Here is a 12522-nt window from a genome sequence, read left to right as displayed (position 1 = left end):
ATGCTGGAGAACCTCAGTGGGTCTGGCAGTATCTGTGGAGGAAGGACAGAGCTATAGTTCGGAGATATTTTTGATTAACCTCTGCAGAGAGAGAGAGAAAAAGAGAGAAAGGCGGTATCAGTGGAGTGGGGGAAAAGTTAATGTTTCAAGATCTTTTGATTAAGTTCTGCAGAGAGAGAAAAAGAGAGAGAATGGCAGTATCTGTGGAGAGAGGACAGAGCTAACATTTGGAGATATCTCGATTAAATTCTGCAAAGATTGAGTGGCGGTTTCTGTGGAGAGAGGACAGCTAACATTTGGAGATATCTTGATTAAATTCTGCAAAGAGAGAGTGGCAGTTTCTGTGGAGAGAGGAGAGAGCTAACGTTTGGAGATATCTTGGTTAACTTCCGCAGAGACGGAGAGAGAAAGTAACTGAACTTCCTGCAAGAGTTGCAATGCTCACCCCTGCATTGAGAAGGCTGCCCGGGTGAAGAGTTGAGAATAAGTATCCTCAGGTTTTTGAGTTGTGGCCAGCTGGAGATCGGATGTGAGCAGCGCTGCAGTGAGTGTGGAGATGCCAGTGTGGGGCATTGCAGTGTGTTGCTTGCTGCTCAGCTGTGTGTGCTTGTTGCTGAAGCTGTGCTTGGCTCTCTCCGGGCAGGAGGAAGAGGGGGAGAGCGCCCCGCAGCTGGTCTGCAAAGCTTCAGCGCTGGCCAGCCACCTGGTGCGGAGCTGCAGCAGCTTCAGGCGGGAGCCGCGGCTGCTTTGGAGGCGGTGGCCCCGCCTGCACACCCTGTACAGCGGCGTGTGGCCGGCGGGGGAGCTGCGCTTCTGCAGGGAGTACCTGCAGACAGCGGACCGGGGGCTGGTGGCGCTGGACTGGGCGCTGGGAGAGCCGCCGGGGGGAGCTGGAGCCGGGGCGCCCGTCCTGCTGCTGGTGCCCAGCGCCTGGGGCTGGCTCAGCGGCCACTCGTCCGCCCTCTGCCTGCTCGCCCTCCGCCGCGGCTACCGGCCCGTCCTCTTCCACCGGCGCCTCCACAACGGCGTCCCGCTCACCAGCCGCCGCCTGCTGCCCTGCGGGGACCCCGCCGACCTGCGGGAAGCGGTGGGCTACATCCGCCACAAGCACCCGCTGGCCCCGCTCTTCGCCGCCAGCGAGAGCAGCGGCTCCGGGCTCCTGCTCTCCTACCTGGGCGAGTGCGGCTCCTCCAGCTACATCACCGCGGCCGCTTGCATCTCACCCATCCTCCGGCTGCAGGAGTGGCTGGAGTCGGGACCCTTCCCCTTCTACCGCTGGATCATGCTGCTGTACCAAAAAATCAGCCTCAGCAGGTAACTCAGACAGGGGAGAGACTGGGGTATATAAACTGTATTAAAAACACACCAATTATCATTCAAATTGTCCTTCTGGGTTATGGGGAGAGAAGAGAAAGACAGGATTGTTTGCAAACATATACAAAAAAACAAATATATTACAAATTGTCGATCTGGGTTATGGGGAGAGGAGATTGGTTACATGTATATACTTTATTATTTAAAAATACTAAATATATTTCAAATGCTTAATTTGGGCTCTGGGGAGAGAAGAGAAAGACTGGATTGTTTGCAAACAAATATATACTTTATTTAAAAATACCAAATATAGTTCAAATTGTCGATTTGGGCTCTGGGGGGAGAAGATTAAGTAATCTTACGATAAAGTATTCTCTGGGGAAGAGTGATCATAATATAACGATTTTTATATTAAGTTTGATAGTGATGTGTTTGAGTCTGAAATTGGGGTCTTGAATTTAAAGAGTCAGTTATGAAAGTCTGAGGGGTAAGATGACTGAAATAGATTGGGAAATTAGATTAAAATATAATGGTTGAAAAGTTATGGCGAGTATTTCAAGACATAATTCTCAATGAATATACATTCCTTCTGGAGTTTAAAAACTCCACCAGTAACGGTGGTGCAGCAATGGCCAACTAAAGAATAGACTTACGATGTTCCCAAAATGAGTACCAATCCTAAGGACTGGAAGAATTTGAGAAGCAAGCAAAGGCTGATCAAGAAATTGAGAAAGGTGGAGAAAGCTGCCGCACAGGAGATTGTCCTGGAAGATTAGGGCTCATGAGTTTGGAGGTAATATATCAGAATTGATTGACCATTGGTTGAAGAGATAAAAACAGAGCATTTTTGAGATGCAGCGTTTAACTATTGGAATGCTTCAAGTATCAGTGCTTGGCCCCAGCTAATTACAATCAATATCAATGACTTAAATCGCAGAATTTCTTTCTTTAAAGATGGGATACTAGTAAATGTTGGAATTCAGATGGATTTGGGGACATTGCAAATGATTCCATTTCATTGTTGACTATAAAATACTCTAATTCCAGTTGCGTTTACTAGAATTACATCAAAGATCTTTACTGTGGCTCACTGAAAAAAAACTAGCCTAAGGCTACCTCAGATATGACCAATCCTGGCATACAGACATATAAAATTACCTTAAATCTTCTATACTTCAGTCACCACTTTCAACCTCTGAAATAGTTCTATATCAAGTCAAATATATGTTCAGTCGGACATAATTTGCAATAAACCTATCCTGCAGAGAAGCTTCCTTTCAGCTGAGGGATATATAGTTACTAAATCAGGTCATAGAATCCTACAGTGCAGAAAGAGGCCATTCGGCCCATCGAGTCTGCACCAACCACAATCCCATCCAGGCCCTATCCCCAAAACCCCATGCATTTACCCTAGCTAGTGCCCCTGACACTAGGATCAATTTAGCATGGCCAATCCACCTAACTCGCACATCTTTGGACTGTTGGAGGAAACTGGAGCACGCAGAGATGGGGAGAACGTGCAAACTCCACACAGACAGCGACTCGAGCCGAGAATTGAACCTGGGTCTCTGGCGCTGTGAAGCAGCAGTGCCACCGTGCCGCCCTATGTTGAATGTTACAGAATGTGAATCCATGTCTAAATATAGTTTTTGTTTGGTAGATCATCCCTAAAGAAATTTGGGAAATCTGCCATCTCTTTTATACAGTAAGAAGTCTCACAACACCAGGTTAAAGTCCAACAGGTTTATTTGGTAGCAAATACCATAAGCTTTCGGAGCGCTGCTCCTTCGTCAGATGGAGTGGTTTTCCATTGTGTTCATCCCAGTCCAACGCCGGCATCTCCACATCATCTCTTTTATAAACAGGAGGTTCAGCATTTGCAAACCAAATCTATATGACTGAAATCCATGACAAAGCATGGAACATTACAGAACATCATAACAGTAATTAAATACTTGGGTATCAAATTTGTCAGGCCAGACTCACCTTTTTAATCAGCAGTTGATAAAATCCTCAGTTGTTGATCACAAAGCTGTGATCAAATCCCCCCCCCCCCCCCCATGCCAATACAAGCGCTGAGAAAATTCACAGGATGAAGCATTAACTCCCATGTCTCCGGATTAAAGATTCCTTGCACTAACCAAAGAATGGTGAATGCTCCCAGGTCATAGCTAGTGCTTCCCCTTCAAAAATACAATCAAAAAATAGCACCTGGTTATTGATATGACAACTTTGGATATTGTTGGCATAAAGTGGTTGCAGCTGCCGTATTTCAAAGGTAATTCATTAAATGTGAAACATCTCGAGTTACTATGTGATAGGTTGCTAGAAAAATTCAAATTATAACACAATTTCTCGTGCTGGAACTTAAACTAGAGTCTTATTTCTGCCTGAAGGCAGAAGCAATAAGATCCACTTAAAGACCCTCAACAGTCAAAAGGGACGAGATGCATTTCGACCATTCCACTTGTACCTTTCCAAACATCGAAAACACTCCCACAACCCAAGCCTGATACTTGGCTAAATGTTGACCATTATTCATCTGAAGAAATTCACCAGTGTTATTCTTTTTTATATTCGTTCATGGGATGCTTATGTTAGGCCACCATTTGTTGTCTATCCCTAATTATCCTTGTGACAGTGATGGCGTGTTGCCTTCTTGTACCATTGTAGTCCATGAATTGTTGGAACAGCCACAACGTTGGAAATTAAGGGAGTTCCAGGATGTTGACCCAGCGACAGTGAAGGAACAATGGTAATCATCCAAATCAGAATGGTGTGTGACTTGCAAGGGAACTTGCAGGTGGTGGTGTTCCCATCCATCTGCTGCCCTTGTCCTTTCAGGTGGTAGAGGTAATGGGCTTGGAAGGCGTTGTTGAAGGAACCTTGGTGGGTTACTGCTGTGCATCCTGTAGATAGTACAGACTGCTGACAATGTATCAGTGTTAGAGGTGGTAGTTGGGGTGCCAGTCTAGTGGGCTTTGTCCGGGATGGTGATGAGCTTCTTGAGTGTTGTTGGAGATCCACTCATCCAGGCAAGTGGACAGTATCCCAGCAGACTCCTGATATGTGCCAGGATATGGACAGGCTTTGGGGAATCAGATGGTGATATGTGATATGGACAGGCTTTGGGGAATCAGATGGTGTCACTGTCCACACAATACCCAGTCTCTGACCTGCGTAAGTATTGTATTTATTTGGCTGGCCCAGTTCAGTGCCTGGTCAATGGTAACTTCCAGGATGGTGATGTCCTAGTATATATGTTGTCAGCTGTGGTTCAGTTGGTAGCACTCAGTCAGAAATTGTGGGGTAAAGAGCTGCTCTAGAACTTAAACACAATCAAGGCTACACTCTAGTGCAGTGCTGAGGGAGTGCTGTATTGTCAGAAATACTGCCTTTCAGATGTGACATTAAATTGAGTACCTGTCTGCTATTTCAGTGGAGGTTAAAAAGCTCTTGGCAATATTTTGAAGAGCAAAAGTTTGTGTCCTGGTCAATATTTAGCCCTCAATCAGTTACTGCTGTTTGTGAGAATATGCTGCGCAGAAGTTAGCTACTAAGTTTCCTAATAATGGCTACATTTCAAAAGTACTTAATTGGTCGCAAAGTGCTTTGAGATGTTGTGATCATGGGTGGCATGATGGTACAGTGGTTAGCACTGCTGCCTCACAGAAAGTCACCCAAGGAATTGAGCTATGTGGAGCTTGCACATTCTCCCTGTGGCTGCGTGGGTTTCTTCCCGCAGTTCAAAGATGTGCATTTTAGGTGGATTGGCCAAGCTAAATTATCGCTTAGTGTCCCAGGATGTATAGGTTAGATGGATTAGCCATGGGAAATGTATGGGGTTACGGGGATAGGGTGGGAGAAAAGGTTCTAAGTAAGACCTGTCAGAAAGTTAGTGCAGACTCAATGGACTGAAATGACCTCTTCTGCGCTGTAGGAGATTCTATTCTATGATTCATTAAATGTATTACATAAATACAAAATTTTCTTAATCTTTACTCATTGTGAAGTTGCTAGATTTGTCTTATTTACAGTTCTAATGCTCGAATACTATTATTCCTGAATTTCTAGTCTTTCCTTGTAACCCAATCTTCTGCCACATGAGATCAGCTTCCTCATACTGCCTCCATGGCTTGAAAGTTGCTCCAAGCCCTGGTGATCAAAACTGACCTTGGCAGAGGAGAAGCAATCCGACAAGGATATTGGTTTAGAATTTCATGCATCCTTATGTCAAACTGGTGTCGTGAAATAATTTAGCATTCAGTTGTTGGCTTGGTGAACTGCTGCTTTGCAATTATCTGATGTGTCTTTCCAAATCCTTTTTTACTGAACCTTTTTATCGAAAATTTTGAACATCAGAAAATGCATCAATCTTTTCTATGAATTTCACAGTTACATTGCTCTGTGTTTCTAGATATGCCACTGTTCTTGGAGAAATAATAGATACAGAGAAATTATTCAGAAGCTGCACTCTGAAGGAGTTGGAGGAAGTGCTGTTTTGCCAGTCAAAGATCAGTAATTTGAGTTGGGCTTCCTACTGGGAGAAGAATGATCCGCTGAGGGACGTGGACGAGGTCGCAGTTCCCCTTCTGTGTATCTGCAGCAAGGATGATCCGTGCAGAGGCGACCCAGAGATCACACTGCCTTTTGAGTTATTTGAAACCAACCCCTATTTCTTCCTTTTGTTAACCAAGCACGGTGGACACTGTGGCTTCTTTACAAGCCGATCGTCCTCGTGGAGCCACGAAGCTTTACTGGAATACTTCAAATCAGTCAGTGAGTTTTTCCGGGTTGAGGAAAGAACAAAGAACGTCTACAAAAGGAAAGTGTCGATGACACCCCACAAACGAAGGGGAGAAGCTCCTCACAAAAAGGAATCAGTTTGTTCTCATAACATTCATGAAATTTTTAACTGGCATAGATCATATACAAGATGAAAAATAAACATTTTACCTTTGGTAGCAGTCCTCAAGTGTAAAAATGGATCAACAAGAATAGAATTGTTGGATTGGGTGTCCACACCCATGTAAAAATAGATCTATTAAGACAGTTTAGCTTTTAGTATACTTATTAATTTTGAATACATTTCTGATATATTGTGCAAACATTTTATAACTTAGTGTTACTTTTTAATGTTACATAGGGTAGATGTAAATATAAAGTACTTTACAAAAGTATAACTGGACAATTATAAAGTTGTGAAAGAGATTTGGAGGCAGTAATATACTTGTACTGTATGAAAACATTAATTTGTATGTGCTGTATTAACAATTTAACAGCAAAATATTTTGTATTTACCTCATTGCAGCTTACTCAAACAACTTTGGATGCAAAACATCAAGTTTTGCCAATCTGAAATTAAAACTGAAATTGTTCGAAATATACATGTATTTGAGGAAAAGGCGTAGGCCATTTGGCCCCTCGAGCCTGCTTCATCTTTCAGTAAGATCATTGCTGATCTAATTGGCCTCAATGCCACATTCTGCCTACCCCCAATAATCTTTGACTCCCTTGTTAATCAAGAATCTATCTACCTCTGCCTCAAAAAATATTCAATGACCCCTGCCTGGGGAAGAGATTTCTATAGACACACAACCTTCAAGAGAAAAAAAATCTCTTGATCTCCATGTTAAATGAAAGACCCCTTAATTTAAAACTGTACCCTAATGATCTCTTCCATCAGCGGAACCAGTCTCTGAGCATCTATCCTGCCAAGTTCGCTCAGGATATTATATGTTTCAATATGTTTATTGACCTTTTAATTAGACTACTGCACTTACGACTACACTTACAAGAAAGAGAGAGAAAAAGACTTACCCATTCAATTCCCACTCAGCTCCAAATTCCTGATAGTCCCACCCTCAAGTTAATGAAAGGAAAATATGGGTGAGACAAACAATGGATTATTAATTGCCATTTATCCATCACCCAGTTACAAATTATCCCCAATTTCAAACATTTTATCTGACCCAGGGAAGGGACAAGGGATGTTAACCCATCTTTCTGTTACCATACGCTGATAGATCTGCCATATATCCCAGAATATCTTTCTTTTATTTCATATTTCAGCATTTACAATTTTTCCTAATTTCCTTATTTGTTAGGCGGCTTTCTGGATATCTAAATATATTTGTGCAGACAGGTAATAATTTTGAAACTTCACCAAATTGGAGGGCTAGTTTCTTTTTGTTGAAAGGAATTATGTGACTCCAGCATGATAATCTTAAATTAGCCTCCATAAGTGTATGAGGAGTAAATTTAGTTTCATTATGAATTAGATTCCTTTGTCAGGTGTCTTGGAATTATCCAACACTACCTTAATAAAAGCAGAAAATGCCTCGGCATGGAAGGGCATATCTAAATACTTCTTAAATGTCATGAGGGTCCCTTCTCCACCACCCTTTCAGGCAGTGAGTTCCGGACTTCCACCATTCTCCAGAGGAGAAAGGTTTTTCCTCACATCCCCTCTCAAACTCCTGGCCCTTACCTTAATGCCCCCTGGTCATTGATCCATCCACCAAGGGGAAAAGTTTCTTCCTATCTGTATGGGAGGAAGAGATGTGTGAAAGACCTATAATGTTCTTGTTCTGAGCAGTGACAATCCCAATACACCCTTGAAAGCTGCCATTGGCATGAGTGTCATACTTTCTAAGGGCCTGGGTGGCAAAATTTGGCATTCATTGCTTTTTGATAATGAATCTGCGATGATCCTGGGGGAGATCGTAATTTTGTTATGAAGGAAGGTCGCCAACACATTGCTCTTTCCTGATACTTCCAGAATTACCACCAACTGCTCTTACAAATTGAAACTTTTTGCAGTACGGGAGTGACGCAAGATTGCCTTTGAAAACTGTCAAACATGAGAGAATAGATGCTGCCTTGAATATTCTGTTGACTTTTCCCTGTAGAGTTAATGGCTTATCCTGAAATATGTACGAGATAGAAAAATTCTAAAACAAAACGCGCCCATTACCAATCAACGGTACTGACCTCAGTTTAAATCTCTGAATTGGAACGAAATGTCTTTTGCCTGTAATCCCGACAACTAAAGTATGGGGCATCAAATTGCACACTTGAGCTTTGACCGTTCAGGGTTGATCAAAGTCTTACAAAGTTAAAGAGATTGAATAAAGGTTTATGCAGGATAACTATTTCCCCCTGATGGGGAGGTGGCGGGGGGGGAAATGAATGAAGGTTTATGCAGGATAACTATTGGGGAGGTGGCGGGGGTGGGGAGGCAGAAGAGAGAGGAGGTGGTGGGGATGGGGGGGGCGGATGGCAAACCAGAACTATGCAAATTAACATTAAGGTAATTTAGGAGTGAAGTACATTTTCCAGACAAAAGGTAATGGACATCTGGAAGAAGCTGTGGAGGCTTTTGATTTGGTTTATTATTACATGTATTAGTATATAGTGAAAAGAATCATTTCTTCACTGGTCGCAGTTTTTAAGAGTGAGATTGATAGATGTTAGCTTAGGGTATCAAAGCTATGGAGCTTATAAGAGTGGATAGAAGAAGCTGAGTGCCGATCAGCCGTGATGTAATAGAACAATGAAAGGAACTCGAAGGGTTGAATGATCTACTCTAGCTCCCATAGCACTGACAAAGGATATCAATTTAGACGTGTTTTACACAGCTCCTTTAGCACAGCACAATACTAAACATTACTTGACAGAATCAGACTATATTTTATACCAGTCAATATAAATTGTAGCTATATGTGAACAACCATCTGGATTTATATAGTGCGCTTAATGTAGTAAAACATCCCCAGGTGCTTCACAGGAGCATTTTCAGGCATCGGGCCTTATAAGGAGATATTGGGGCAGAAAGAGGCAGATTTCTAGAGTTGGAGTGCTTTGGGGAGGGAATTCCAGAGCTTCGGGCCTTGGCAGCTGAAGGCACAGCCACCATTAAAATCAAGGATGGACAACAAGTCAGAATTGGAGAACCATAGCTATCACAAGAGGTTTATAGGGGCAGGAGGAGGTTACAGAGAAAGCAAGGGGTGAGGCTATGGAGGAAAACGAGGATGAGAATTTTAAAATGAAAGGATTTCTTAACCTGGTGTTAATGTTGATAATGGGTGATGGGTGAATGGAAGTTAGTGGAATTAGGACAAAGGCAGAGTTTTGTATACCGTCTCAAGTTTACAAAGGGTGGAAGATGGGAGGCTGGCTAGGAATATGTTGGAAAAGTCGAGTATAAAGGCAACAAAGGCATAATTTGAGAAATTTGACAATTCTTTAATGATAATGGACAATAATGAATAGATTTGTAGTTTACCTTTTTTAATAAAGAGTACTTATTTTCCAAATACTAAACCTGTTTGTACTTTGATTACACCTTCACTCACTAGTTTGGCAGTTCATGGAAATATGTGTAATTTGAGCAATAATGTATTGCAGATCTTTACACTTTGTTGAATCAATTGTTAATAACATTTCCTATCCACATACTTGATCTTGAGCCAGCTGTGTAACCTAAGGAACAGATCTATGTATTATAAAGCCCAATAACTCAAATACTGAGGCTTAATTTCAAGTTACTCAATTGGAAGCATCTGATTCACGGAAAATCTACCCCCCCCCCCCCCCATCCCCATATTTCCTGGTTAGACAAAGTGAGCCTGGGACCTGAAAACTGTCCCTGCTCATGAACCAGTGCCACTCTGCACCGAATGTGCAACAGGGGATAGTCAAATGTCATCCATCCTTAGATAAGAACATAAGAAATAGGAGCAGGAGTAGGCCATCTAGACCCTCAAGCCTGCTCCGCCATTCAATAATATCATGGCTGATCTGATAGTGGGTTCAGTTCCACTTACCCACCCGCTCCCCATAACCCTTAATTCCCTTAATGGTTAAAAATCTATCTATCTGTGACTTAAACGCATTTAACAAGGTAGCCTCTACTGCTTCATTGGGCAGAGAATTCCAAAGATTCACTACCCTCCGGGAGAAGTTGTTCCTCCTCAACTCTGTTCTAAATTGACTCACCCGTATTTTGAGGCTATGCCCCCTAGTTCTTGTTTCCATTGTAAGTGGAAATAACCTCGCTGCTTCTACCCTGTCTAGCCCCTTCATTATCTTATATGTCTCTATAAGATCTCCCCTCAACCTTCTAAACTCCAATGAGTACAGGCCCAGTCTACTCAATCTCTCCTCATAAGCTAACCCCCTCATCTCCGGAATCAACCTGGTGAACCTTCTCTGTACCCCCTCCAAAGCTAATATATTTCTTAAATAAGGGGACCAAAATTGTACACAGTACTCTAGGTGCAGCCTCACCAGTACCCTGTACAGTTGCAGCATGACATCCCTGCTTTTATACTCCATCCCTCTCGCAATAAAGGCCAACATTCCATTTGCCGCCTTGATCACCTGCTGCACCTGCAAACTGAGTTTTTGTGATTCATGCACAAGGACCCCCAGGTCCCTCTGCACAGTAGCATGTTGTAATTTTTCACCGTTTAAATAATAGTCCATTTTACTATTATTCCTTCCAAAGTGGATAACCTCACTCTTACCAACATTATACTCCATCTGCCAGATCCTTGCCTACTCACTTAGCCTATCCAAATCTCTCTGCAGACTCTGTGTCCTCCACGCAATTTGCTTTCCCACTCATCTTTGTGTCATCCGCAAACTTTGTTACCCTACACTCGGTCCCCTCCTCCAGATCGTCTATGTATATGGTAAATAGTTGAGGCCCCAGCACCGATCCCTGTGGCACGCCACTAGTCACTGATTGCCAACCGGAAAAGCACCCATTTATTCCGACTCTCTGCTTTCTGTTAGATAGATGTTCAACTTTTGCCAGAATATTACTAATTTGATAAAGTATCTGTCATTCATTCCCACATGAAGAAAGAATCCCAAATTAATTTTGCCATCCTTGTTCAAAAGGAGATTTAAAAAATGAATAAAAACATTGTCTTTTAAAATTTGGATCATCACGTCTATATAATTGGAAAGGTTTCTGTCATTGGCTTTGCCAGAAAAATAAAGACGTTAACTTTTATTTATATAACACCTTTAACATAATGAAATGCAATGAAAGGTGCTTCACAGGAGCATTGAGAAACAGAATGGAACCGAATCACGTAAGGAGATATTAGCTCAGGTGACCAAAGGTATGGACAAAAATTAAGGTTTTAAGGAGTGCCTTAAAAGGAGATAGAGAGGTAGGAGGGTATTTCATAGTTTGGAACTGAGGCAACTGAAGGCACAGCCACCGATGGTGAAACGGTTAAGATTGGGGACAGACAAGAAATCAAAATTAAAGGAATGCAAATATCTAGGATTATGGTGGTGCTGGAGATTATAGAAATAGGGAGCACAAAGGATTTTAAAATCAGGACTTCAAAATCCTGATATTGCTTTTTAAAAAATTTACGAGACATGGGTGTCACTGGTTAGGCCAACATTTATTGCTCATCCCTAGTTGCCCTTGAGAAGATGGTGGAGAGCTGCCTTTTTGAAACGCTGCGGCCCATGTGATTTAGGTACACCCACAATGCAGTTAGGGAGGGAATTCCAGGGTTTTAACACAGTGAAAGCTAAGGACGGTGATATATTTTCAAGTCAGGATCACGCGTGGCTTGGAGGGGAGCTTCCAGGTGGTGGTGTTCCCAGCCATCTGCTGCCCATGTCCTTCAAGATGGGAGCAGCCATGCATTTGGAAGGTGCTGCCGAAGGAACATAGGAATTAGAAGTAGTAGGCAATTCAGCCCTTCGAGTCTGCTCCGCCATTCAATCAGATCATGGATGGTCTCTTCCTGGTCTCAAATCCACCTCCCTACCTGTTCCCCATATCCCTTTAACCCATTTTAAAATCAGAAATATATCTATCTCTTTCTTGAAACCATTTAATGATTCAGACTACACCTTGCTATGGGGCAGCAAGCTCCACAAATTCGCCACCCTCTGCGTGTAGTTCCTCCCCATCTCAGGTTTAAATCTACCACCTCTCAACCTGTACCTGTGACCTCTTGTTCTAGATTGCTCTATGCATTTTGCAGATGGTACACACTGCTGCCAAAGTTCATCAGTGGTCGAGGGAGTGAATATTTGTAGAAGGGCACCAAGCAAGCAAGCTGCTTTGTTCTGGATGATGCCGAACTTCCTGAGTTTTGTTGGCGCTGCAGGACATCTAGGCAAGCTGAGACTATTCCATCACGCTCCTGACTTGTGCTTTGTAGC

General features: G+C 42.7%; 1 protein-coding gene across 1 annotated transcript; it reads left to right on the top strand.

The window, feature by feature from the left end:
* The first annotated feature begins 413 nt into the window (after window positions 1-413).
* On the top strand, window positions 414-7109 carry LOC144501290 (protein ABHD15-like). The gene is made up of 2 exons (XM_078224858.1): window positions 414-1314; window positions 5732-7109. The coding sequence occupies exons 1-2, from the start codon at window positions 557-559 to the stop codon at window positions 6252-6254; spliced, it is 1281 nt and encodes a 426-aa protein (XP_078080984.1). The 5' UTR covers window positions 414-556; the 3' UTR covers window positions 6255-7109.
* The last annotated feature ends 5413 nt before the right edge of the window (window positions 7110-12522 follow it).

This window comes from Mustelus asterias, chromosome 12, assembly GCF_964213995.1.
Source record: "Mustelus asterias chromosome 12, sMusAst1.hap1.1, whole genome shotgun sequence".
Taxonomy (NCBI): domain Eukaryota; kingdom Metazoa; phylum Chordata; class Chondrichthyes; order Carcharhiniformes; family Triakidae; genus Mustelus; species Mustelus asterias.
This window is presented reverse-complemented; position numbering and strand designations above follow the sequence as displayed.

Bases quoted from the DNA above. Each gene is read 5' to 3' on its own strand.
- LOC144501290 (XM_078224858.1), top strand. From the start codon at position 557: ATGCCAGTGTGGGGCATTGCAGTGTGTTGCTTGCTGCTCAGCTGTGTG. The intron at 1,315-5,731 runs GTAACTCAGACA...CTGTGTTTCTAG, and splicing joins CAAAAAATCAGCCTCAGCAG to ATATGCCACTGTTCTTGGAG.